This window comes from Vanessa atalanta, chromosome Z (genome assembly GCF_905147765.1).
Source record: "Vanessa atalanta chromosome Z, ilVanAtal1.2, whole genome shotgun sequence".
Lineage (NCBI taxonomy): Eukaryota > Metazoa > Arthropoda > Insecta > Lepidoptera > Nymphalidae > Vanessa > Vanessa atalanta.
The window spans coordinates 9,453,210-9,478,146 of record NC_061902.1 but is presented as its reverse complement, the minus strand read 5'-3'; the positions used below and the strand labels follow the sequence as shown (position 1 = coordinate 9,478,146).

At 29.8% G+C, this 24,937-nt stretch overlaps 2 protein-coding genes across 4 annotated transcripts; one reads left to right on the top strand and one right to left on the bottom strand.

Moving 5' to 3' along the window:
- Positions 1 to 1,066: 1,066 nt before the first annotated feature.
- Positions 1,067 to 7,693, bottom strand: LOC125076057 (pyruvate dehydrogenase [acetyl-transferring]-phosphatase 1, mitochondrial). Its single transcript, XM_047687996.1, has 4 exons — positions 7,245 to 7,693; positions 4,726 to 4,864; positions 2,408 to 2,574; positions 1,067 to 2,325 (listed from the first exon to the last, which is right to left on the bottom strand). Exons 1-4 carry the CDS (start codon positions 7,458 to 7,460, stop codon positions 1,339 to 1,341), a joined length of 1,509 nt encoding a protein of 502 aa, XP_047543952.1. The 5' UTR covers positions 7,461 to 7,693; the 3' UTR covers positions 1,067 to 1,338.
- Positions 7,694 to 8,684: 991 nt separating this feature from the next.
- LOC125075778 (vesicle-associated membrane protein-associated protein B/C) lies at positions 8,685 to 23,806 on the top strand. Of its 3 annotated transcripts, none has more exons than XM_047687522.1 (8): positions 8,685 to 8,856; positions 13,673 to 13,825; positions 13,911 to 14,014; positions 14,098 to 14,178; positions 14,566 to 14,652; positions 15,633 to 15,713; positions 17,327 to 17,440; positions 20,101 to 23,806. In XM_047687522.1, the coding sequence occupies exons 1-8, from the start codon at positions 8,805 to 8,807 to the stop codon at positions 20,263 to 20,265; spliced, it is 837 nt and encodes a 278-aa protein (XP_047543478.1). In that variant the 5' UTR covers positions 8,685 to 8,804; the 3' UTR covers positions 20,266 to 23,806. The 3 variants fall into 3 exon arrangements, with proteins under 3 accessions (XP_047543478.1, XP_047543477.1, XP_047543480.1); XM_047687521.1 differs by having other exon boundaries at positions 13,661 to 13,825; XM_047687524.1 differs by lacking the exon at positions 15,633 to 15,713 and having other exon boundaries at positions 13,661 to 13,825.
- The last annotated feature ends 1,131 nt before the right edge of the window (positions 23,807 to 24,937 follow it).

The window sequence follows — 24,937 nt, the reverse complement described above, 5'->3', positions numbered from 1 at the left end:
GACAATACGAGGTATAAAGTTGACAACACACATTCAAATGGTACGACTATACAAAGCACCGGGAATTTAAACAATTATTCTACAAAGTCTACAAAGTTACATCACAACACGCTGTAGGTACTTGGTTATAATATGATCATTTAATTATATTAAGAGATCCCTCTATTTTACACGTAGTTAAAAATAAAAATAAAGGAGGCCCTAATCGATTATCTTAAAATTATTAGTACTTTTTTTTTAATGGTCGTTTTAATAAAGAAAAGTATATGATGTATCCGTGGGATATAAATTGTACAAAATTAATTTCAAAATACACATTGTTATAATTTGGTTTAATTTTATCATTAATAAATATAATGAAAATTAAATAATTAAATTAGCTTTGCTAACGCTACTTCCAGGCGTCAGTTCACGTCATACGGCATTCTATACAATAAGTTCCTATCGTTAGGATTAGGAAAAGATAATCAGTTTATATTTGTCACTGTCTAAGAAAAGTAACAAGAGCTTGTAAATACCCCACATCCCACAACTGAGCAAAGGGTTTCTCTTAATTTTTAAATAGGATTTAGAGCTTATTCCACAACGCTGATCCAGTGCCGGAGGTGGTGGGTGGCGGAATATACTCAAAACCATTTCCAGCGACTGTTAATATGGTTATAAATATTATACGTTAAAAACTATTCATTGTCAATTTGTACATTAACATAGATGATAAAGATATAATTTGAAATAAAACAAAACGCGACCAAAATTGTCCATCAAACTACGGTCCATGTCCATGAAGTAAAATTCTTACATTCAATATATATATTACCATAATTATGACTACAGACCATCCCTAATCGTGGTCGCATCCGCTTCATTTCGTCATACAAATGCCTTCAGTTCTGATGTTTCAAACTATAAGACACACCATCACTTAAGTACGAACAAAATAACGAAAATAAGTCACTGAATCATTACAACTCTTAATTAATTATATTACGTATTTATCTGGTGGACTAGTGATTTATACATCTACAATTACAATTAGATATAGGACTGATAAAATTATTGTTCATAGTGATAATAAAATTCAATTCAATTTAATATAATATAACATAACTATTAAATTAAAATAAATAAATTAAAATTCACATAAGTCATTCGCAATACACAAAATTAATTTAAATAAGGTCACAACAATGTAAGTATATAGGTACACGTATCACTTATCTTTTTAGGAACATAAAAATTTACAAACATGTAATTTTTTACTCAAAAAGACAAAGAGTACACAGTTTAGTCGAAAGGCACAGTAATAGTTCACAATAATAACAATAACATAAAAAAAATTCAAGCTGGACACTGTCTCAGATATTCTGAATCAAAGTAAACTACGGTGACAGTCATATCGTCTCGGAACATGCGACTAACGTCGGGTGACAGGCTCAACAGATGAGCTAGTCTAGAGTGATCAACACCATACTCCGTTCCGCCAATAGCATGTCTTATAAGATGTGTGGCTGCATTTCGATCCTTCGGTTTGCTTTTTAAACTCTCTTTCCTGTGCATTAAAAGATCATTCAAATCTCCCAGCTGAATATTCTTTTTGGGAAGCTTAAGCGGATTGAAAAACACTTTTCCTTTCATATGTTCGCCAACTAATTTAACAGCTTGCAGTGGAGTCATCATGTCCCACAAGCCATCCGAGGCAATTATTAAGAATTTGTCCTTTGGTGTCAGTCTATGGTAAAATATGTCCGGCTTGGCAGTCAGATACGGTGGTGTATAATAATTTGCAGGAATGGCTTTCTGTCCTATAAGAGGCACCACCAGTTCAGATAAAATTTCAGTGGACCACTTATATCTATAATCACCCAAACTTCGTAAAGGAGCTAGTTCTCCTAGGAGCCTGTCCCTTCTTATAACAGTTTTACGCTCTTCATCGGGATGCTCATTCCAAATTCTTTTTAGTTCATCAAAATTTTCTGTATTATGTTCTTTGGTTATCTTTTGAGCAAACCATTCATTATCTTCATTCATTGTTCCTACGACAGCATTGCAGTCTCCAACATTGGCAACATACATGTGTGGACCATCTATGTAGGACATACAAGCAACAGCACCTGACAACGCTACGGACAGAGTTTTATGATTAACAGTATTATTTTCTTTGTAGAGGTCTATCACTTCTCTGGATAAGTCCCTATCTAATTCCATAATTCCATTTTCCAATGATGCCTCAATATTAATCTCATCCTTGGCAGTTAATAACAGTTTGTTTAAAAATTTATTAAAACTGTTATCATATATCGACTTAAGATCCTGTACAATTTCTGCCTGAAATGGGAAATACATTATTATTATTATTATTTAATATATTATTACTAAAATTTTTAAAAATATATCTAATTATACTTACTCTATCATTAAAAGTTTCTATCAATAACTCTCGAGGATCCTGTTTAATATATTTTTGCAAGAGACCTAGAGGCAGCAGTGCAGCAGCAATATATTTAAACAACCGCTTAGATATTACTTGCGCACATGCAGGCCCACCGTGACCATCAAATACACCCATGAGAAAACCTGTAAAAAAAATTACAAGTAATTGAAATCTCTGATAATATACATATAAAAATATATACAATTAATACTACATCTGTAAAAAAAATTCGAATTACATTTATTAATAGTGGAGCACCTGGAGGTTTTACCTTAAGATTTTTGTTCGGGTGAATGAATTTACATGATTAAGGTCTATCTATGAGTAAATCTATTTGCCTTTTATATTCATCATCGTCCTGCCCTTATCCCATAATATCGAATAAATTCCCAATGTCATATTGCCTTTTATTACTATTATTATTTTCATGCAAAATCGCTTTTCGCTTTACAGATACAGAAAAGAAATATTTAGCTTACAATATCGTTAAACAACGTGAATGATTTCAAACCATTGGGATGAAAGATGATGCCAGTTCCTATTTGTTCGAACGTTTCTCGGGTTTAACTAACGCATTACTTTCTCAAAAATACGAATTACCAAACACTTACAAGTTAGTAGATTGAACGAATGATTCGAAACCTTAACTATAAATACACTGTTTTACAAGATATAATCGTTATTGATAAGCTAGACTATAATGTGAATGTAATCTCGTTAGACATAAATATCACTTTTTAATTAAAGTCTGTTCTTTTGAAGAGAAATAAACATGATTAATAAGATAAAGAGGTCCTATTTCGTCGAATTCTTATTATCATCGCGAAATTGAAATTATTTTCTTTTAGGAAAGAGCACATTCACACAAAAATTCACACAAAACTACTTTCATAAGTTAGAGGGGAGTAAAACAAAGGTAAGATCATCGCCTAAATCTCATTCAAAAAAATATTTTTACCATAATTACAAATAAAAGTGTAGACGACAGTTTTTTTTTAAGAATAAGGGTCAATAATGATTGTTGAGTATAAAGAAAATTTTCAAGTAACATATTGAATTGTGCACTTATTCCATTTACTCTAAAACTGACACTAATCATTCTAAATTACAAAAACATACAGATATAACAGAACTTAATTCAATATGACTATTGACTATACAGAACTAAATTATTTATATATTATTCTGATCCTGTAGTTGCCTCGACAGTAACATATTTTAAAAGAGAGAAAAGATGTTACACAACCAGTGTAACATATTTTCTCTCTTTTATTATTATTTCCATAAGATTAGTTCTAGATGTAGGCTTAGCTATTATTAATAATCAATAATTATTAATAATAGTTTATATTTTTATTATCCAAAATGATACATTAAAATTTTTATCACGGTGTTCTCTAAGCCTCCATCCAGACAGTCTATAAAAAAGCATCAATTTTAGAACCAAAAGCCGGCCATATTATGAAAGAATTTTAACATAACTATTACTGTCAGTGCATAACAAAGTAAGACCATAAATTCAATGACCTGATGATAATAGCTATATGGTGCAAGTTTGGCGACATACTATGACAGTACTTTGTGTACTCATATATATTAATAAAATATTAGCTAGCATTCGGTCGGCAACTGCTAGTTAATAATTGAGTCAAAATTTATCCAATTTATATAATTGTTTACCCCATTGCTTTCTCTATATAAATAATATAAGTTATTCTTAAGGTATACCATTCTATTCTAATATGGTATAAAGGATATTAGAATAGCATGGCTTATATTATATATTGGATCTAACCCTTTTATTTTTGCCTTAAATCAAGGCATCATTTTTTTAATAGATAGACTTTTGAATATATTATGTGCTAAATATTTTTTTGTTTTATTTGCGCTCACCCAAGCTATAACTATATACTACAAGAGTGCATCTGGTAAATTTGCAGATCCTAATTCAATTTAACTTGTAAAGCTTGTAAAAATAGTATGTTTAGCAGGAATTCAGCTTACAGATTGTACTATCCAAGCAACTTCAACTCACTATATATTATATAACAATAAATAAGGTATATAATGTATAATTATTATCAAAATATACATGATTTATATAAATTTGGCCAATAATTATTATTTTAAAATATATACCATTAATAATTATTTTTTAATAAACATCAGACAAAACACCACTTTAGCTGTGCTATGTCGAATCGTATCTAATTATCTAGTGTTGCTACTAACAGGTTTATTTAGTATTTAAAATATAATCAAATTAACTTGGATTTAATTAAACGATAGTTCACCTGATGTCATTTTGCACCGTGCTTCACATCTGGTATCCTCGATAGGGACATTGGAAGATAGCTGATTAGAGTCATAAGACTTGACTGACCCGTGTGGAAAATCTTTGTTGTATTCATTTTTTCGAAGAATTACTGTAACCTGAAGTAAAAAGAAAGCAATGTTAGGTCAATACCCAGAAATAATTATGTATTTATACTATTTAAATTACATATTTGTTACTTAGAATTGAAAGTAGGTTGTCGGCATAAGTAGTATTTAGTTGGCAAGGTTTTAAGGTGTTTACTTTACTGAAATACCAATATTTTTTAAAGGAGCTTTAGTATATTAAAATATATTTTTTTTTAATTAACCCTTTACACACATTTAACTTCTTTTTTTTTATTCATAACACTTTGTGATACATATACATATACTGTGATGTGGAACAATTTCTGATATTATTATATTTCGAGAATATCACTAATAATCTTTTTTTTTAGTTCAGTTAGTAATTAGAGTTTATTGATAACAATTTACTTTAATCCTATTTAGAATAAACTTTCACAATTTACAGCTAAAATATTTTATTTGTATAAAATTAATTTAATAATATTTTTTTTAATAAATGGTCAATGCAATGAACTGTGATTTATCATTCGATAATGACACCATGCTGCTAGTTGTTGTCACTTTATACCTTGAGTGAGTTTTTAGAGCCATCTCGAGATATTGCAACGTGTATTTGACCGCGTAAGAAGATGGAGCTTGATAAATAAAGGCTGATTTTGTCCAAACTTTGTCCTTGGCTCTAGTTAATCGACATAGCAAATGCTACCTTGACTGGAAATTGGCGACGCTTCAAAAGGCCTAAGTTCAGGTACAAGTTACAAAGCAGGGTGACAATTGAACCAATTTTCAATTGTAAGTTGTGAGATAAAGTCCTGACACATTAAATCTGTTCAAAAATCCAATTGGGTATCGAATTTGTTTTACAAAATCGTCCATGACAACAGAGTCGATGCTTTTGTAGTTGCGACTGACCTGGTGTTTCTTGGACCTATTGATTGATTTGGTCGTAGTGTCCATTCTTATGTGCAAGACAGGCACAGCCACTGATTTTTTTATTACGCTTGCTTAGAAATCAGTACCAGAAAAGTGGCTCCAATAACGTCTTGTACAATAAATTGCTCAGGGACACCAATAAGTTCAGAATTCAGCAGTGATATGATACTGAATTCGATCAAAATATGCTTGCTTAAGCCTCTGATTCAATTTCACAACCTAGCATTCGGTTCTCATTTTTTTTTATTTAAACACATAGCTTATATATGAACCTATTATGATCTGCGCACATTTTTTACATAATAATAGATAAGCAGACAATTTAAGTTATATAAGGATTAGTCTATTTAATGGAAATTCAACCTTAAGTTTGAATTGTTTTGTTCCACTTTTGTATGGTGAATGAGACAGCTTCACATCAAAATTTAAACTATTATCTATAGGTCTCTTATCTATTCATTAAAGTTGCATGTATCCTTATTAACTTTGATGCTGTCATTGGTTAATAATATCCTATTTAAATATAACTGCTATAAATTAATGACTGCAAAAGACATAATTCCATCTAAAAACTATTGAATACAAGCCTACAAACCTTCAACACATTTCACAATCAGATAAAAATTAAGATATCTCAATAAAGCGATATTAAAATGTACAAGAAAATTATCACTGAAAATATTTAATAATTATAATTTATGAACTAATTCTAATTCATTAAATCATCTCATAAATTGAATCAAAATAATAATAATAATTTTTTATTTACTAATTTTTTAATAACTTTTAATATACTAAAATATAATAAAACAATTAATATTTTTTTATATAAATGTAAGATAGTAATGATCATAAAATTATATCTTTGATATTTACATAATCTACTCATTTTTAGGGAGAGCCATAATTTAATTTAATTAAAAATTTAATTAGTATATAAATATATGCATATATTTTAATGGGTCATATGTTATCATTTTTTGGCAATTCTCATGTTAATAAATAAATAAATATAAGTAAAAAAGTTCATGATAACTTTCATTCAGTTTTAGTAAGAAATGTAATTACTGACATGCTTATAATATATAATGTATATGTAATTATTTCTTTTTGAAACTATTCTAGAAACAGTACTTCTCAACTAGATATCTCGGCTCACTATCCTGAATCTTTTAGTCATCTCCAATATGTTCTTTATTGTAATTACTATTTTATAACTATAATTTAATAAGCATATCTTTGCACTTTATCTTAGAAAATTTAAATGTTAAAGAACATTTAATGTTATTAGGATTTATTTATGAAATAAGTATAGAAAATAATAACATGCTTTAATCATTACAATTTTATTTCAAATGTATCAATATATAAATATAGTTGTAATGGGAAAATTTCATAATAAAAATAATATTATAATTGTTTATAATCTGATTATTATGAGATATATATAAAATATGAATTAACATTTAAAACTTACTTCTTGTGGAGATAAAAGAACTTCAACACCATCTTTTTTTACTTGTCTTCTGGCATGTGAAGTGTGAAAGAATCTGGATCCCAAGGCAATATATTTAAACTGGCATCGATCGTCAAACGCGCAGCTCTTATACCAAATATTAGACAACTTTTGCTTAAGACTGCGATCTACTTTTAAATATGTACTAATGACTACATTTATATTAGAATAATTCATATTTAGAACAGAAATAAGCCGGGCATATTATGCAATCACCAATATCAGATTTTTGAATTCACATGAAAAATAAATATTTGTTTAAAAAAAAATGTGTATTTATTGTTTATTAATAACAAATTTTTATATTATTGGTGTTCAATTCATCATTTAAAATTTTTATCACGACTAAAAATAAATAAGTCGATAATTTTTTTCGCAATTCCCCAATTTCATGATCAGGGGATTTTTTATACAGCCACAAGTCACAGATAATGCTTAATAGTAGATAAATAATCAGCTACAGATCAATATGCTGCCATAGGATGTGTATTCCAAATTACAAAAGGAAAATACATATTTTTTTTTTCCATATAATTGTCAAATTAATACTGTGTTTTTAAATTTCTATTCTGAAAATTAATTGTGTTTAGTTGATCGCAATAATAAAAAAAGAAAAGTGTTATGATCGGAACATAACAGTATAATATATATTCTAATTAATAAATTTTATAATAATCTATAAAATATAAAGCATCTGAGCTGCATGCTGTTGAGTCTAACAATGAAATTTTGCATTCTCAAAATTAGATGTAGGATGTATTTGTTCAAATTAAATGTGGGATGAAAATTTTTCTTGGAAATTCGTCATATTTTCTAATGTTACACTTAATATGAATATTAGCTTTAAGCATAATATGTTAACCAGTTAACGATAAATATTAAAAAATAAAAAAAAAACTATAAACTAAATAGAATGACTGACTTTGGATGAATATTTTTGTGAAAGTTCGTAATTTTTGAAAGTTGTAAATATGGAAATAGTAATTTGTCTTCTGCTTATGAGTAGAAAACAGTAGACAAAGCGTTTCTGAAAATGCAACATCCTAGAGTATGAAATCGGGGATGAAAGTTTGTATAGAAATTTGATTCTTTTTTCAAGGTTTTATACATGGACTTCTGATTATGAATAAAATCCCAACGTTACAGTGTTATCCGACAGGATATCCTATCTAAAAATTAAATAATAATTCAAAACATATGTATGTTTTTTTTTATAATATACTCATCTACTATTGATCGATTTCTAAAAAGGTTGATTAAACTTATTTTTTTACTAAAAACAAAACAAGATTTTATATAAAGAACAATTCTAATCGATAGCATGCATTGTGAACAGTAACTACTATTTAGTATGGCAACATAAAAGTTTCAGAATATGGCACTTGTACATAAAAAGAAAGAGAACGCATGCGCAATGCGCATTTCGAATTCGTCATTCATCTTTACTGTGGCCGACATCTCGATTATAAAGATAATCTTGATCCGTTAATTTTGCTTACGAAATACAATAATTAACACAAAATGCCGAACCAAGTGTTAACTATAGAGCCGCAAAATGAACTGAAGTTCAAAGGTAAGTTCCTTTCGTTTTGTACTTCAAAAACTGCAACCGCCGCATTACAAGTCGAGCTGTAGACTTCGTGTTAGCTGCTGACAAATGGAGTTTCTATTTCCAGATATCGGCATTTTGTCAGGGTGCGGTTTTACATATTCTATTTTAATAATAGCAAAATACAAGATACAATGATTAGTAATATTAGTAAAAATGAGCAATTATGTACAAAACCAGAATAAACTTGTCGATCCGGAAAATATGTTCAATCTATCAATTAGATAGTACTCCTGTCCGAACATCTAGCAATAGTGAATTGAAGCTAATATATAGATGTATAGTCACTATGTGATTCTAAAACATGTCCTTTGTATGTTTCATTTTACATATTGATCTTTATTTGAAGAAAATTTTGGTTGCTTTACATATTGACTACATTTTACATGACATTTTCAATGATGAAATCCCAAATGACAATCATTTTGTTTTGAGTTTGAAATGGTTCTAGGAATAAAGGAAGGATAACTATAAATTATAATATAATATAGAATCTCAAATTACCTACATATTAACAGATAGCAATTTCCACTAGATTATAATAAAACTTAGTAGGTAATTGTATAAATATTGATATGAGACTCAATCAGCATATTTTGAATTCTATTTATTTGGGCATTATAAGGATTTTTCTCATGTTTGTGTCAAATAAAAATAGTCTTTATTATGCCTCATTAAGGAATACAAACAATCAACTTGTTATACCCAGTAGTAATGATTGTTAATTGTCATTATACCAATATAAATCTGTAAAATCAAATGAAAATGCTGTTAAGTGTTAAGTTCATAAAAGTTTAATTAAAGCTTATAAAATGGAAGGTGGTCCGGGACAGTGACAGATTTTTTGTATTGTTATAAACAATATACATTAAGCCGGCAGAGTACCCTGCTCAAGTTCAACAATATTTATATTTGTTCATTTTAAATACTATTTATACTAAATTCAAATAATAATTAATGTTGATAGAAGGTAGATGAAAAATAACCAGGTAAAATAAAAAGGTAGATGAAAGAAAAATCATATCACGAAATTAAATAACATTGAAACAAAATTTATAATCAACATAAATAAATATAAGATTCAAAATATAAATTCTAAATTATATATGCGTTGGTCATAACGATGAGTTTAACATTTGGCCATCCAAAAACTGCCGTGCCCCACGGCTAGTAGAGTTTTCACCGAAATTGGATATCTGAATAAAAAAAGAAATACAGGCCAAAGTATATAGTTTTCAATTTGTGACAAAATAAAATGTATAGTTACTAATTAAAAATATTTTCTCCTGTTACTTTTAATGGAAGTCCTTACCAGTGACATATTTTTAGTCACACAGATGTTTTTACGCTTTTGGTCATTAAACTAACATGATTTTGATTAATCAATGTTTGGCCTACTATTAAATCGATGTCGGATAGATGATAGTCTGTTATCTCAATTTGTCCATTTAGTACAATATTATCAACCTTTACTTCATCACACAATTACCTAACAAATGTTATTGACTGCCCCCAAAGCCTCTTATTATTACATTAGGGGGTTGAAGTTGTAATTTTAATTTTCTGTGCTATTGCCAGGCTAAGCAAATTTAATTTGCTACCTGGATATATATGCGTTTAACCAGTGACCTTCTACATAGGCAATTTTCTTATATAAGTCAGATAAAATATCGTAAGTAATTTGTAATACGTAGCTGACCTTTTGTGGGCTGGCTTGAACCGCTTGGAGAAAACCAGCACGTCGCGATGCTGTGCGCCTTACAATTCCTCGCCTCGTGCTCCGTTTGACGATATGTGGGTAGCAGCGTTTTTTATCTGCGAGTTCTTGTGTGCTTGAAATAGTTTTCGATGAAACACCTTCAACGCGGCCTCTTCTGCAATTTTTTCTTCCAGCGGAATTCACCATTTCGATCCGCCTGTAGTTTTCCAATGATGATAAATATCCAAAATATAACTGTTCTGGTTTTGTACAGTTATATGCATTTGTATTTAGTCTTAATTCAGCTGGCAGACCTCTTATTATACAGGATATAGCATCTTCACCAAGAATGTTGCATTTCTTAGGTAAAGACATTTTTACATGAAAGTACTTATTCATTGTCTCAGATTCATTTTTTTCACTTGCCAACATTTCTTCGAGTCTCGACGTAATCCGTTGACCGTTGAAACGCAGTCTTCCACTCGTCCTAGGAAAGATTATAATCATCTTCGTACCATTTTCGCGCAGAACCTCTATGCCGGATTTGCAAGATAAATTGCTGGTTCTTTTGGGCTCCAGTCATAAATGTCACCCAACAGATCGATTTTGTGCTACCATCTGGAAACGTTACTAGGTTTTTTATCGGGAAAAAACTTAGAATCACCTCTGCATCTGCTGGAGCGACGCGTCTTCATCTGGCTGGTACTATGTCGCCAGAAATAGAAGGAGTTAAAAAAAAAAAAATTTCTTCTTCTTCAGATGATCTGTTCCTTTTGTGGTTTCCAATACCATGTATGTGTACGGTCATGGCATATTTTTGGGCCGATCCCACTTCTGAGATGAATCGGAAAGTGGTACGGGACAGCGAAAGAATTGTTGCATTGTTATAAACAATATTTATTAAGCCGGCAGAGTAACCACCCTGCTCAAGTTCATCAATAATTATAATCGTTCATTTTAAATACATCGCTATTTATACAAAATTCAAATAATAATTAATGTTAGTAGACGGTAGATGAATAATCATCAGGTAAAATAAAAGGTAGATGAAAGAAAAATCATATAACGTAATTAAATAACATTGAAACAAAATTTATAATCAACTTAAATAAATACAAGTTTCTAAATAATATACGCGTTGGTCGTAACGATAAGTTTGAAATTATCTAATTTTTGATGATATGGTATTTGTTCAGTTAAAAATTAGTAACATAACATGTAGAAAATTAACTCTGTTAATGTTAACTACTTTTCATAATGAGGGTTTTAATGTTTCATTGTTTTAATTACTTTATAACTCAGTACTTTATATAAAAATGAATGTTTTTGCTTGTAATTTACAATCTCAACTATTCGTTAGTTTGAGTTGAAACCTTATACAGTTATTGATGTCTTGTCGCTAAATTCTAGTATAGTTAATTATAATTTTAGTATCGTCGATGCCTGATAGATAGTACGTGAATCGACAAATTCATCATCGAATTTATTAACATAGTAGTTTGTATAAACAAAATTAGTTTTCTCTCGTTACCATATCCTACTGTGTGCACAGAGCAATTAATGTATTGAAAATTGTTTGCTTTCGTTGATAAAAATATTTATTATTTATGAAGTGGCTATTATCATAATCAATTTGTTTGCTTATTGAATTAATAAATTAATTTAAGTCGTCTCTTTCAAAATAAATATACATTAAAATATAATAACATTATAAAAACCAATAACGAACAATAAATAATCATTTAAATAAATATATTATGTTTAAGATTAATATTACAAATGGAATTATAAAGGATTTGGAGCTTATAGTATTGATTGTTGTGTAGCAAGTTTTGATCATTTGTTCTTTCATTTTCTACAGAACATTTATTTGATTTTCTGTGACAAGTGACAATTTATCTATATGATATTCTTCTCAGTAACAAATATACCAATAATAAGGGACAAGAGTGATGAGAATGCTTTTTTTTTAAATATTGTATTCTAAAATTTATTTACACTCAATTATTTTATATGCATTTGATTCTTTATAGTATTCCTATATATAAAAATTTATATCAATTTAAAACAAAGCCAATAAATAATATTGAAAAAAAAAACAATAGGTGTTTTAGCTTCGCTAGCCAAATAACCTGAAAGGTTTAACAGATTTTAATTGAATTTTATTGATTCTATCAATGTGATGCCAATCCGGAATCGCGCATAAGTGTTTTTAAGCCATTTTATATATTTTGATTAGTTGATAATGTATTCAATATCAATATTTATGATATAAATACATCTAATTCATTAATTTCACTGCATTTTGGCAAATATTTTGTGCAGTTATATCTTAATTTTATGGTCTCTGTTCTCTCTCTTACTCTGATGGCTGTATTCGCTCCCACTCTTCGTAATGGCATTTTCCAAGTCGGTTAACCTTTTGCATTTCCCGTGTGTTCTATAGGATTAAGATAGGAAGCTTCTAGCTGGCTACAACAATACCCGAATTACCAACCTTTGCGTGTGTGCATACTCGCTCGTAGCTCGAAAGCGATGGCGATCGTAGACCTGCGAGTACAATTATGTCAAAAAACATAATTATACTAACAGCATTTTTTCTTCGATACTGCTTAGTTTCGAGAAACCTGTACGTTTACTGTACCGCAGAATAGATTTTGACCGAGTTTTTTATAATCTCTTTGACTCCAGCCTTGTTGCAATATAACTACAACTGAGATTAATTAGTATCTATTATTATTAGACATAATAATTCAATAATTGTAACTCCGTCCACAAAATTATCGTATAAAATCTAAATACATCTTGATAAGCTATAATTATACACGGAACACTCGAATAAAGACCCTAACGTAAACTATCAAATCATTAGCGAGCAGTAGGACCGTAAACAAATGCGAAGCACCCTCCAGTGGATTAACTTATGTCAATATCTCGACCCTGGAAATAATAAAACAAAATGTGATTGAATCATGAAATATATATATAATATTGAGATAAACATAACGCACCTGGGTTTGCGGTGCAGACTATGCTTAAAGATATAGTCGTTATTATTGAATATTTTAGTTGATTTTTCAGGAATGTTTGAACTGGGCTACACAACGTACATGAGGTTGACAAACCCATCAGAGCATACCGTCTTGTTCAAAATCAAGACCACTGCCCCAAAGAAGTATTGCGTTCGTCCCAACTCTGGGATGCTCGAACCCAATTCCAAAGTCGATATAGCAAGTAAGTTACCGAAACGATAACAATAGTTACTATTTCTCAATACAAGAGAATAAATTGAGATGAGATTTCATTAAATTATTTCCAGTTACTCCTCAGCCTGTCCATGTGGACCCCAATGAAAAACATAAACATAAGTTTATGGTGCAAAGTGTTATTGCTCCCGAGGGAAAAACTAACATAGATCAAGTGGTATGTCAAAATGTTTGTTTATTCACTTCTTATTACATATAAACTTATGTAATGAAACAATTTAAAATTACTATTTGTTTTAGTGGAAGGAAATAAGTCCTGATCAGCTTATGGACTACAAGTTGAAATGTGTGTTTGAGACACCGCGAGGTACTAATCTTAATGTAAGTATAAAAAAATTACCTACGTATAAAAATTTGCTCCATATATTTCAAAGTAATTATCGAATTTAATTATTTACTGTAAAGACGACTGCTAAGGTTATAATGCCTAGGAGCCTAGGCCCTGGTTCCTATTCTTAGTGTTTTTGGGTTTTTCTGCCAAGAATTCTAATTGGCAGCACGGGATCAGGAAATTGGCACTTACACTCCTATGCTTCGGAAAGCACGTATAATCTATGTTCTTTCTCGTGTTATGTTCGATTTCCATCATTTCGAACAATGTGTGAGAACAATACAAATGTTTCTTCAGTTTTGCATAATAATAACTCCTATATGTTTGACTAATCTTATGATTACATTTATTTTGATTTTGATATATTTTCTGCAAAGGATGCTGGCGATACCGCGGCCCAGAACGAAGTCAATAAGAAGAGAGTCGCAGTGTCCGCAGCTGATGATGTAAAATCACTAACAAAGGTAATAATAGATATAATCAATTATTATGATCATATTTTTTACAAAACTAACTTTCAAACATGGCATGAACATACGAACGAAGGTCAAGCTCATCATGAGTTCATAAGAGAACGAGGAGAATTAAATGGAATTGATACATTATAAAACTGTATACTCTATTCAATGGCAGGAGTAGTAAAGATAAATAAACCTTAGATTCATATATTCGATTCGCTAATAGTTCTGCTATATTATGTACTTGTCGATTAATTATATGAAATTCAACGCTATTCCACTGAACTTCTTATATTGGATTACAATTTCACTATATTCACATTCTAAAGGCAATTTTTTACGGATCCTTAATGAATACTTTTATTACGTCATGTCAATTCGAAGTCAAAGTGGTTTATATATCTGCTCCTCCTGCCACTGCCTTCTACTGTAATAATTGTTGTGCTGTGCTTTTTCGGGTTTTATTTGCTCGAATTATATCAAATTGTATTGTACATACCACATTAAGTTCGATGCATAAATCACATATTAAAAAATTAGCGTTTCATTACATTAATGTTTCTAGATTACATAAAACACATCCACACAATACTGTGTTTATAGAAATTATTTATTAGAATTTAAGAACCGTCAAGAGATGTCGCTACTCATAACGAATTACATGTTCTGATATCGTCGTAACCGCATCTCACGGTATATAAGAATTTATTTACATGAATCGGAATGTATATTTTCGATGTACAATATGTTAACTATTTTAGTGCCGGAAGAGTAACACACTCATTAGCCAGCATTTTGTCAGCATTCACAGCATGGATTCACTTGAAATCATGTAACGGATTTATAAAATTCCATATTTTCCTTAAATATTTTCCTATAGCAGTATTATAATTCGTGATAACCTTCATTCTACCTTCTAATCGAAATGATTCAAACGAACTGGCTTCGAGTAAGTCCAAGCTTGGCATGTTGAATGTATATTCCAGGATGCTGTAGAAGGTCTTATCCAGAATGAAGCAAAGAGGAAGGATGATGACCTCACGTCGGGATCGTTAAGCGCGAAAACGGTACCACGCTTTCATTATCCGTTAAAAAAAATTAAACACGTACTGCGTCCATTTTTCTTATGTATAAATAACCAACTAACACAACATCAATATATTATTATTTAATATAATATAAATTAATAAATAAAAATATTATATCATAGCATATATCGCTGAGGTATGTATTACTTACGATATAAATATATAATTTTATACGATGACATAAGATGACATAAGGCATAGGGCCTCAAGAATTGGGAATATAATCAGAATTTAAAAATAACCAGAGGATTGCATAAATTAAAACAAGAAAGTGTAATTATTAAGTGAAAATTCAATGTAAATATAACTTATATATCTAGTTTAACATAAGTTGGTAGAGATTAGTGCAAAACTGTATGAAAGCACCACGCTATTTCACTAAAGAGTTAGCTAGTTAGTGTATCACAAGCATAAGTCACATAACATCTTAAATATAGTATATACTCTATTCCAACCATAACAGGAGAAAAGCCAAATAAACATTTGACAGAAAATTGACGCGATATAGTTTTTCGAGAGCTTTATTAAACTATGATATTCTCTATGGATTTGCGAAAATATGGCGTTTCGAACGTCGACGAAATTGTTATTGGAATTTTGAAAGTAAATTTAAAGTGGATATAAATAGTTAAGTGTTATAGTGTTGTATTATAAGTAAAGATATATTAATCATAAACACCTTTTGTGCACAATATAGCCAAGTTATAAGCAAATCGCATGAGAACGTAAATCAGAGGTTTGTTTATCTTTTTTCCTATTTCCATTGGAATAGACTATGTTTATCTATAATAGCGCATTGACGTGACACTGACGACGAATGGTATAATTTTTGAAAATTCCAACGTATTGTCACCAAACAGTGAAGTGGCTCATTTGAACGTCCGCCTTCTCATTATAAAATGTAACTACACAATTACGAAAGAAGGTCGATTCATCAATTAAAATTGCCTTTTATAAATCGTATAGCTTTAATAATTGTTATTATTTTTAATAACAACAATACCCGTGATGACATTATGTATTTCCAAAGAGAGTAAGTGTTATTTGTTAACGGTCTAAGGTGTGATGATTTCATGTCTATCTATGTTTTAAAGACTCAACAGTGTAAGAGTTCTCCGTGTCTGAGTACTCGTGTAAAATTAGTTTCGAGATATATTTTTGGTGATTTCAGTCCTCCTTACAGAAGCTTTACGCTTGATTTGGAGTGAAAAGATTATGTCTTTCAGAAATACGCCTTGTAATTGTTTGATTTTTATTAATATAATACAATAATACGAGAAATTGGCAGAAATACAATACATGCAGAATTTTTTATTTGGTTTATAGATTTTTTTATACCATACATAAGATATTTACAGGTAAATTAAATAGGTTCCGTTCTTGACGTTTTGTATAAAGAGTTAGAATCTATATTATATATTATTATGAATATATATTTATTATACATATCTATATATTTTATTAGACAACTCATTTTCAGTAGAATGTAAATGTTGCTTTATACAAATGCATGTTCGTTTTTATTTGCATATTCGAACTGAATACTGTAGATAAGATCTATTTGATTTTTTTATTTTTATTTATATTTCCAGACTAATTTCCCAAAATCTGAAAACCTCGAAAGCGATTTGCAAAAGGCGACGAATGAAGTGATTCATTTGAGGGAGGAAGAAAGCAAATTACGACATGAAAATCTTCGATTAAAAGTGAGTTCCACTTTTTGGGTTTAATTTTTAATACATTTTGATTGGGGAGTCAAATAAAATCGCAATACGTGTCGACTTTTGCTACTTGCTTACACTATACGTACCCAAGTGCTGTCTGTCCTGTATGTTTTACTTTACACTAATACTGTACTTTTTTTTTATAATAATTTTTATTATATATCAACTACAATACAAAAAATCTTTTGAATAAACATTTAAAAATAAGATGTTTTTAAAAAAAATACTGTTTTTTTGTTAATTTGTATGACAACGTATTAATCTTTAACAACGGATGTACTAAAACATCGACGCTTATTGAAGAAATGTAATTACATAACAACGTTATTTAACGAAATATTTGCATTTGCAAGTACTTCGAATTTCATATGGTAACACACATGCACATACACGCACACAAACAGAAAATACACATTTGGTTTTTAGAAGACACAAAAGATATAAGATAACAACAAAATAAAATAAACTTCAATTTTAAAATAACTGAATCTAAAAAAATAAAACAATATTACTAAATAATGCTTAGCTAACGTTACATAATATATTCTAGTGCGTACGAAAGAAGCTCGCCTTTCATATTCATTAGAATATCTTAAACGTAATATGATCTCATAAATTATAATATCATTAATCCGAAAAACTTTATTACATATGTATCGTTAGTACTGAACTGCCATATTGTTATGTATTTAAGGTTGATAATTGCTTAGCGAATTTATTTATAACTAATTTGTAAAGAAATCAGTTATATCTCCGTACGATTCGTTTGTTTGTGTAATACGACTATAGTATTACTATAGACTGTCTTGAACATGTTTTAATAATATTTGTTTTAATTGTGATAGTTGAGAAGTGAAGATCTCAACTTGTAGATGTATTTTCTTTCTGAATAATGCTATTCTGTTTGTTGCTGTTAATCGATCTATGAGCGAATTTCTTAAGCTGTATTTATAAATCTGTAAATTTAGTGTTTCACACACACATACACAAGAATCGAATTCAAATAAAATCGTTCTTTATAAACTATACAAATCAATATTTAATGTTTAGTATAATACACGAAAATGCTTTGCGCTCATGTTTTTATGAATTTGATACAATTTTTATTTCTTATAATTCTATACAAGACTGTCTGTTTGTAAGTTGTTTGTTTGTTTGTTTCGACAATTCATGAGGCTATTGCTACGATCCATATAAAAGCTGAAAATAATTTACAATAGTTTTTCTGTGTACGGATCACGCGTTGCATATTTGTATGAAGTGTCCACGCGAACGAATTTCAGACAGCGCTTTGAAAATAAATTTAAAATACATATTCTCTGCTCGGCGACTGTTCTTTAACTCAATATGATTGCGCGCTGTGTTTTGTTGTTTTTTTTTACTCTTATACGTCTCACGTATTTTATCAAATGAAATTTGTATATTTATTAAATGGATTTTATTAAATACAATAGAAATAAAATTTTCCCATCTGATTGTATAAGCGACGTCGTCTAGCTTACGCAAACATCATTAGTCGAATTAATTATTAACGGAATTAATTACACTACATGGAGTTATACGATCGATCGTTAGTTTCATGTGGCTCGTTTGCGTCGCTAGGGATTCTTGTTTGCATTTTTTATTCCAAACTTTGTTAGGTGTTCTTTCTGTCCACAAATCCAGACGCGTTGAGGTCGATTTCGCTGGTTTTTATTTTTTTTACAATTTATTGATGTACAGTTTCTATATCTGTTTCCAATACGCATTGTCTTATATAGGTCATTGTATAACCGATGACCCATATTCAACCGTTGTGCGATATATTTGGTTATACTTTTCGCAACATAGACGATATAGATGATAATATTATGTAATCTATAGAGATATTCTGTAATTCACCCCAAGACACGATCGCGAAATGTTATAATGATATGCGACATAGACTTTAATAAATATAAGCGTAAATAGTGTTTTATAACATTTCTCGAGTGAGATACAAATTTAATTCATACTTAAACTGATTAAGAGTCATAATGTTTAAGCTTTGTTTAGTTATATTTTGTATTAATAAGTTGTTCGTACTCAAAATTATATTTTCATTATTTCTATATGGAGGGTCATATTCTAGTGAGACATTATATTAAAAATTTGCACGTTATAACTTTAACTTATAGCTTTTGCTCGACGTGTATACGAAACAGGTGCAGTTTAATGCAGTGAGCACATTAATTCGTTTTAAATAAATAACTAAAATAATTATAATTTTTTTTAACAGAACTGTTGATGGAGCCTTTTTTTTTTAAGATTCTTATTTTGATTAGGAACACCCTCCATATTTAGCTGCATTATATCATTACAGTTAATAAGAAGTTTTATTTACATAGATTGCATTAACAAAAAAAAAATTGAGCAATTTGTTACACAATATAAGCAACCGTCAAATAACATATTTGTTATCATATCAGTACTATTGTACTCACATTCATATAATAAACACTAAACATGTTATGAAAAAAAAAATGGACCAAACTCTGAGCACGTGCGACATTGAAATTACTATAAAATTTAGATTAGTTCAATAGATTGTATAAGGGCAAGCGAATGACGATGCGATGTGTGGTGACGATGACTGATGGATTACGTTCCGGCGTTGTTTACAGGAAGAGCTGCTGCGCCTGCACCAGTCTGTGGGTGGCGAGGGTCGCGTGGCGCGCCGTCATTCCTACGGGCCGGAGAAGACTGAGCAGATCGCGCTGATGCCCTGGATCGCCACCGCCATAGGCATGGCACTGCTCGGCATCATCATCGGCAAGTTCATCATGTGAATGATCTTCGACGCCACCTCACAGACGCCGCTGTTACACCACTCCCAACGCATCCCTCACACAAGGCAGCTTAAACGTTTTTCTTACTAGCGACTTCTACCTTCGATGCGCTCCGATCGGGCGCCGTTCATTGATGCCCCCTTCGCGGTTTTTAGGAAATCGTGACATCCAACTTCTTCCCCATATCCACATCACTATCAAGAAATGTATTAATTAGAGTCTATTTATACTGTTACCCGTAGCTATTGAACGAACTTTACTGCCTTTGTATGTGTTTCTTAATGTTAGGAAACGGATTGTTTAGAGGTTTTTATTTTATGAAATTTCTTTAAGGTTAAGGTCATTATTATGTTGTCTTTTATTTAAAATGTATATCTTATTTTTAACTTTCGTTGCGCGGAAGTTGTTGCAAGGAGGCAAATGCAATTATCGTTTTTGTTTTTCAAGTATTTATTATCAAAATTTTCAATATTTTGTATCACTTGTAAATCTTTCATATAATTAAGATCGAGATGTAAGCTTGTACAGTCCATTACAATAGAAATTGTGCAAGTGTAAATGATATATCATATTGTCGTAGAAACTTTCGACAAGTAGATTTATTGGTTACGTTTAATTTAGATTATTTATTGATGTCGAAATTTTGATATTAAATTATCTGATATTTATAATCCAAAATAATATAACGAATACACTTTTATGGCCTGTATAAAGCATGGTTAAAAGTTATAGTCGGTTAATTGTTTTGACGTGTACTACTTATTTAATATATTATAAGAATATAATAGTGTCTAGTGTTTTTATTCCAATATCGATTGTTAATAAACTAAGAAGTTTGCTTAACAGCTGTGAACTCCATTGGGTGGAATAAGTATCCTGTCTAATCTATTTGAGTGGTAAAACCTTCAGATAGTTTTATTTTAATCAAGGATTTAAGCATTCCAGTCGTTTCTGAGAGTATTTACACATGGACGAGACAAAATTATTAAATGCTCTACCTTACTAGTTCGGTGAATATGCTCAATAACTTTTTTGGGCCCCTCCCCTAAAAAAGACATAATCGTTTTTTTTTTTTATTGCAATAAATGATAAAATTGAATCATTAAACAGCCACAGCAATATGTATAATTATAGTAAGGAGTGAGTTACAAAGAATTGAAATCAGTTGAAACAATAGAAAATAGTATGGTAAAATGTTAACAACATCGAAAAAATTGTATATTCAATAACTCACATTATATTATGACAAGCCTTCTGCGTTTTCATATTATAACAATGAAAGTTCTTATGTCTATCATATTTCTAGTATTTTCAGGTAGTGTACGTTGTCAAATTCTATTGAAATGGACGGTGAGCGATTTGTGTGTCTGTACTATTACTATTAATATATGACGTCATCGCTGTGTCGCAGTCGTTTGAGATTTAAAACTAAAATCAACTTACTCTCTATTAATTGTTCCTACTTATTTAATCAATGTTTTTCAAAGAAGCACTGTAGACAATGGGTCTATTTTGTTCTTTAAAAATAAAATCTTGGTTCATTTAATAATAAAAAGACTAAATATAAGGTATATTAGAATAATTTATAATTATATCATAATTAAATGTTTTGTTGTAACTTTCTTTTAATAAAAATTGTAATCAATATTATTACATTACATTTATTTTGTCACGAACGATATGCAAATTTGAATCTTTAAAATTTAACGGGTATTTAAAATAATTTCAACTTGTAATTGATTGACATCGATTTTTTTTTCATTGTATTCTTTTTTTGTTCATTTCGATATGTTACTGTTTAAAAAATGAATAATTAAGGATACATACATTTTTTTTTTAATAATTTTAAAGTGTAAAAAAAATATCAATTTGATTGCGTGTGCTCGGCTATAATCACGAATGTGTGTATTGTTACTAGACCGAAGAAACTGCCATAGTCATTATGCTCATTCAACATACTTTGCAATAAACAGATGACCTGCGACGATTGGTGACTTTAGTGGTAGTAGGCCATGCGTTTAATGCGATTTTTTGTTTCACGATCATTATCAAGTACCCAACCGTCATTATATCGAACACGACTAGAACTCGTGTACGTTATAAACATCATTTAGAATTAGATATTGTTTAGTTATAGTAATAGATATTATAATATGCTGCGTATCGTACCCGATAGAGTTCACCTTGAGCGGTTGCGGCTTCACGCAAGCGGCGAACCAAGCGGTAAAACCATTGAGGTCACCAAATTATCAAATATTTTGCTTTCTGTCCATATCGCTTTAATGATGTTTCTTTAACAAAACGCGGGTTCGTATGGTGTGGTATAAATCCGCTACTGGCCACAAGGCGTTTTTCTTGCCTGTTTTATTAGATTGATACGAAAATCTGTTGCACTTTACACTTAGTCTCTATCTAGGATCTCCCACAGATGTATTTTCTTGCTTTTCTTTTCTGTCCAAGCATGACAATTAGACAATTCCCACTCTTTTTCTATGATTTTTTGGCTGATAGACATTTGGTTAATTTAATGCCTTGCCATGGTTTATACGAAGGTATATTTTTCTTAGTCGGACGTTAATGATCGTGAAACATATTTTTAACTCGATGACACTATCTCAAATGAATGCGACATTCATTCTACAAACTATTAATACGCAAGTCAATATAATATAATAATAGATAATATTTGATTTCGGATTTCGTATTAAATGTATGTATATAATAAGTAGATAGTATGTGGCGTATATGTTTATTTATTTATTACAAAAGAACTTTTGTTTATGGGTGACTCATATTTTCAAAATGAAACCACAAAAGTTGCATCACACACCGAGATCTTATGACCGGGTTGAACGCTGGTTATTTATAACATTCGAAATGTTTACTTAAAAATAAATTGACACTTATCGAATTTGGTTACATCTTGTTATAAATATATACTAGAGAAAACTAGACATAAAAAAACGTTTTCCGTGAACTTTTCAGTATTTATTCTTAAAGGCTTCCATGCCTCATATAATTTTGTCTAGGCATAAACAAAACTCGGAACAAAATTTCATAAAATTTTCTAAACTATACACAAAAATGTTAATTTTTTACGTAAAATTTTTACTGGGAAATAATCTCTTAACATTTTGATCTGTTAAGGTATAAGTGTTACTTAATGTGGTGTCGTTCTCTAGTGTGACATAGATTTTTTACTGTAATATATTTCAATCCACTTATGTAATGAAACATTTGTCAGTTTTCATTAGTAATTGTCGTCGGCCACAATGAATAAGCCAGTGAGAAAAATCGCTTGAAAGTATAATAATAGTATTATAAGCGCCTCTTGTGGTATCAATATACATTTTATTTTGGTGGTGTCATGTAAGTTATTTTTAATGGGAGATGATGTATTGGGATAACCATTTGTGCATAATTCTGTAGGGCTTTTTTTTACAATAGATACAGTTAAATTTCCGTATGGTATTGTTGTTATATTAAACTATTATGCTATATTGTATCGGTTTCCGAAATAAATTACTTAATTTATTTGGAATGTGTTGTCAGCAGTTTATTACTACTTCCTTTCTCTTCCACTTCACTATTACTTATTTAAACACCAGAAGGTAAGTTCGTACGGTAATAAATAATAATAAAGTTTTGTTACTGATATGCTGGAAATTCTTTGTGATATTTCTATAAATAAAAAAAATATATCGAAGTACAGGTTCATAGGAACAATAATACTAAATCTTTTATTTATTTAAAACTGTATTTGTCAGTTTTAAAAACATCCATATTTTCAGATGAATTAATTTAAGAAAAGTGATTTAAATTTCTTTTATTTTTAACAAGTCAACTTGTTAGAATCTATGGATAATTCTTCTAACTAAACAAGCAACTCGATCTACGAATTTAATACACTATTGACGATGAAAACGCAAGAAAGTAGAATCGAACTAAGAAGTTTTCAAGAAAAATACAATATTTACTTTTAGAAATTTTTAGCGAGGCTATATTTATCTTCTTAAGTATTCATGTCGTGCAAATCATTCAGATATTTTGTAATAAAATTATAATGTTTACGAACTACATACTACTAACTACGTAAAGTTCGTAAATAAAAATTAGTTTAGTTAGTGTAATTTCAGTAGTTCGGGATGGCAAAATAATATTATGTTGTACAATCATGTTTCAATCTCTCTCTATATTTTTACAATGATCACAATCATCCAATTATTTTCCTTATGACAGCTCAATCACTTTTAAAATAAGAAATAGTGTTACATGCCAGTATTAAATGTTATTCCATATAAAATAATATTAACTAAAGTTGTACAAATTATTGATCAATTAATTACAATAGTAATTGTATATATTTATAGTATGTAATAATAATAATAATGTGATATAATTAATAATTATGATATCCTATGACGTAGCACCGTATTGGAGGCTAGGGCTAGTCTCTAACATTAGTTAATATTTATTACAATACCGACACCATAACGTATACAAAAGTACTGTAGTAGGCAAAACAAGGTACGTATGTTATATAAATTTATCACACGTACTACATATACCACAGATCGTGGTTCACTGACTTTTAATATGATGCTATTTAGTGAAGTTTATGATGGCATAGTTTTCGAAATTAAATTAATATCCTGCATATTCTTGTGCATGT

What these genes read in the sequence shown, in the direction of transcription:
- LOC125076057 (XM_047687996.1), bottom strand. Translation starts at nt 7,460, where the DNA reads ATGAATTATTCTAATATAAATGTAGTCATTAGTACATATTTAAAAGTA. An exon ending in TTCTTTTATCTCCACAAGAA is followed by an intron (nt 4,865 to 7,244) that starts GTAAGTTTTAAA and finishes TTTTTACTTCAG; the next exon opens with GTTACAGTAATTCTTCGAAA. An exon ending in TAGAAACTTTTAATGATAGA is followed by an intron (nt 2,326 to 2,407) that starts GTAAGTATAATT and finishes TTCCCATTTCAG; the next exon opens with GCAGAAATTGTACAGGATCT.
- LOC125075778 (XM_047687521.1), top strand. Translation starts at nt 8,805, where the DNA reads ATGCCGAACCAAGTGTTAACTATAGAGCCGCAAAATGAACTGAAGTTC. An exon ending in TTCCAAAGTCGATATAGCAA is followed by an intron (nt 13,826 to 13,910) that starts GTAAGTTACCGA and finishes AATTATTTCCAG; the next exon opens with TTACTCCTCAGCCTGTCCAT. An exon ending in ATGAAAATCTTCGATTAAAA is followed by an intron (nt 17,441 to 20,100) that starts GTGAGTTCCACT and finishes CGTTGTTTACAG; the next exon opens with GAAGAGCTGCTGCGCCTGCA.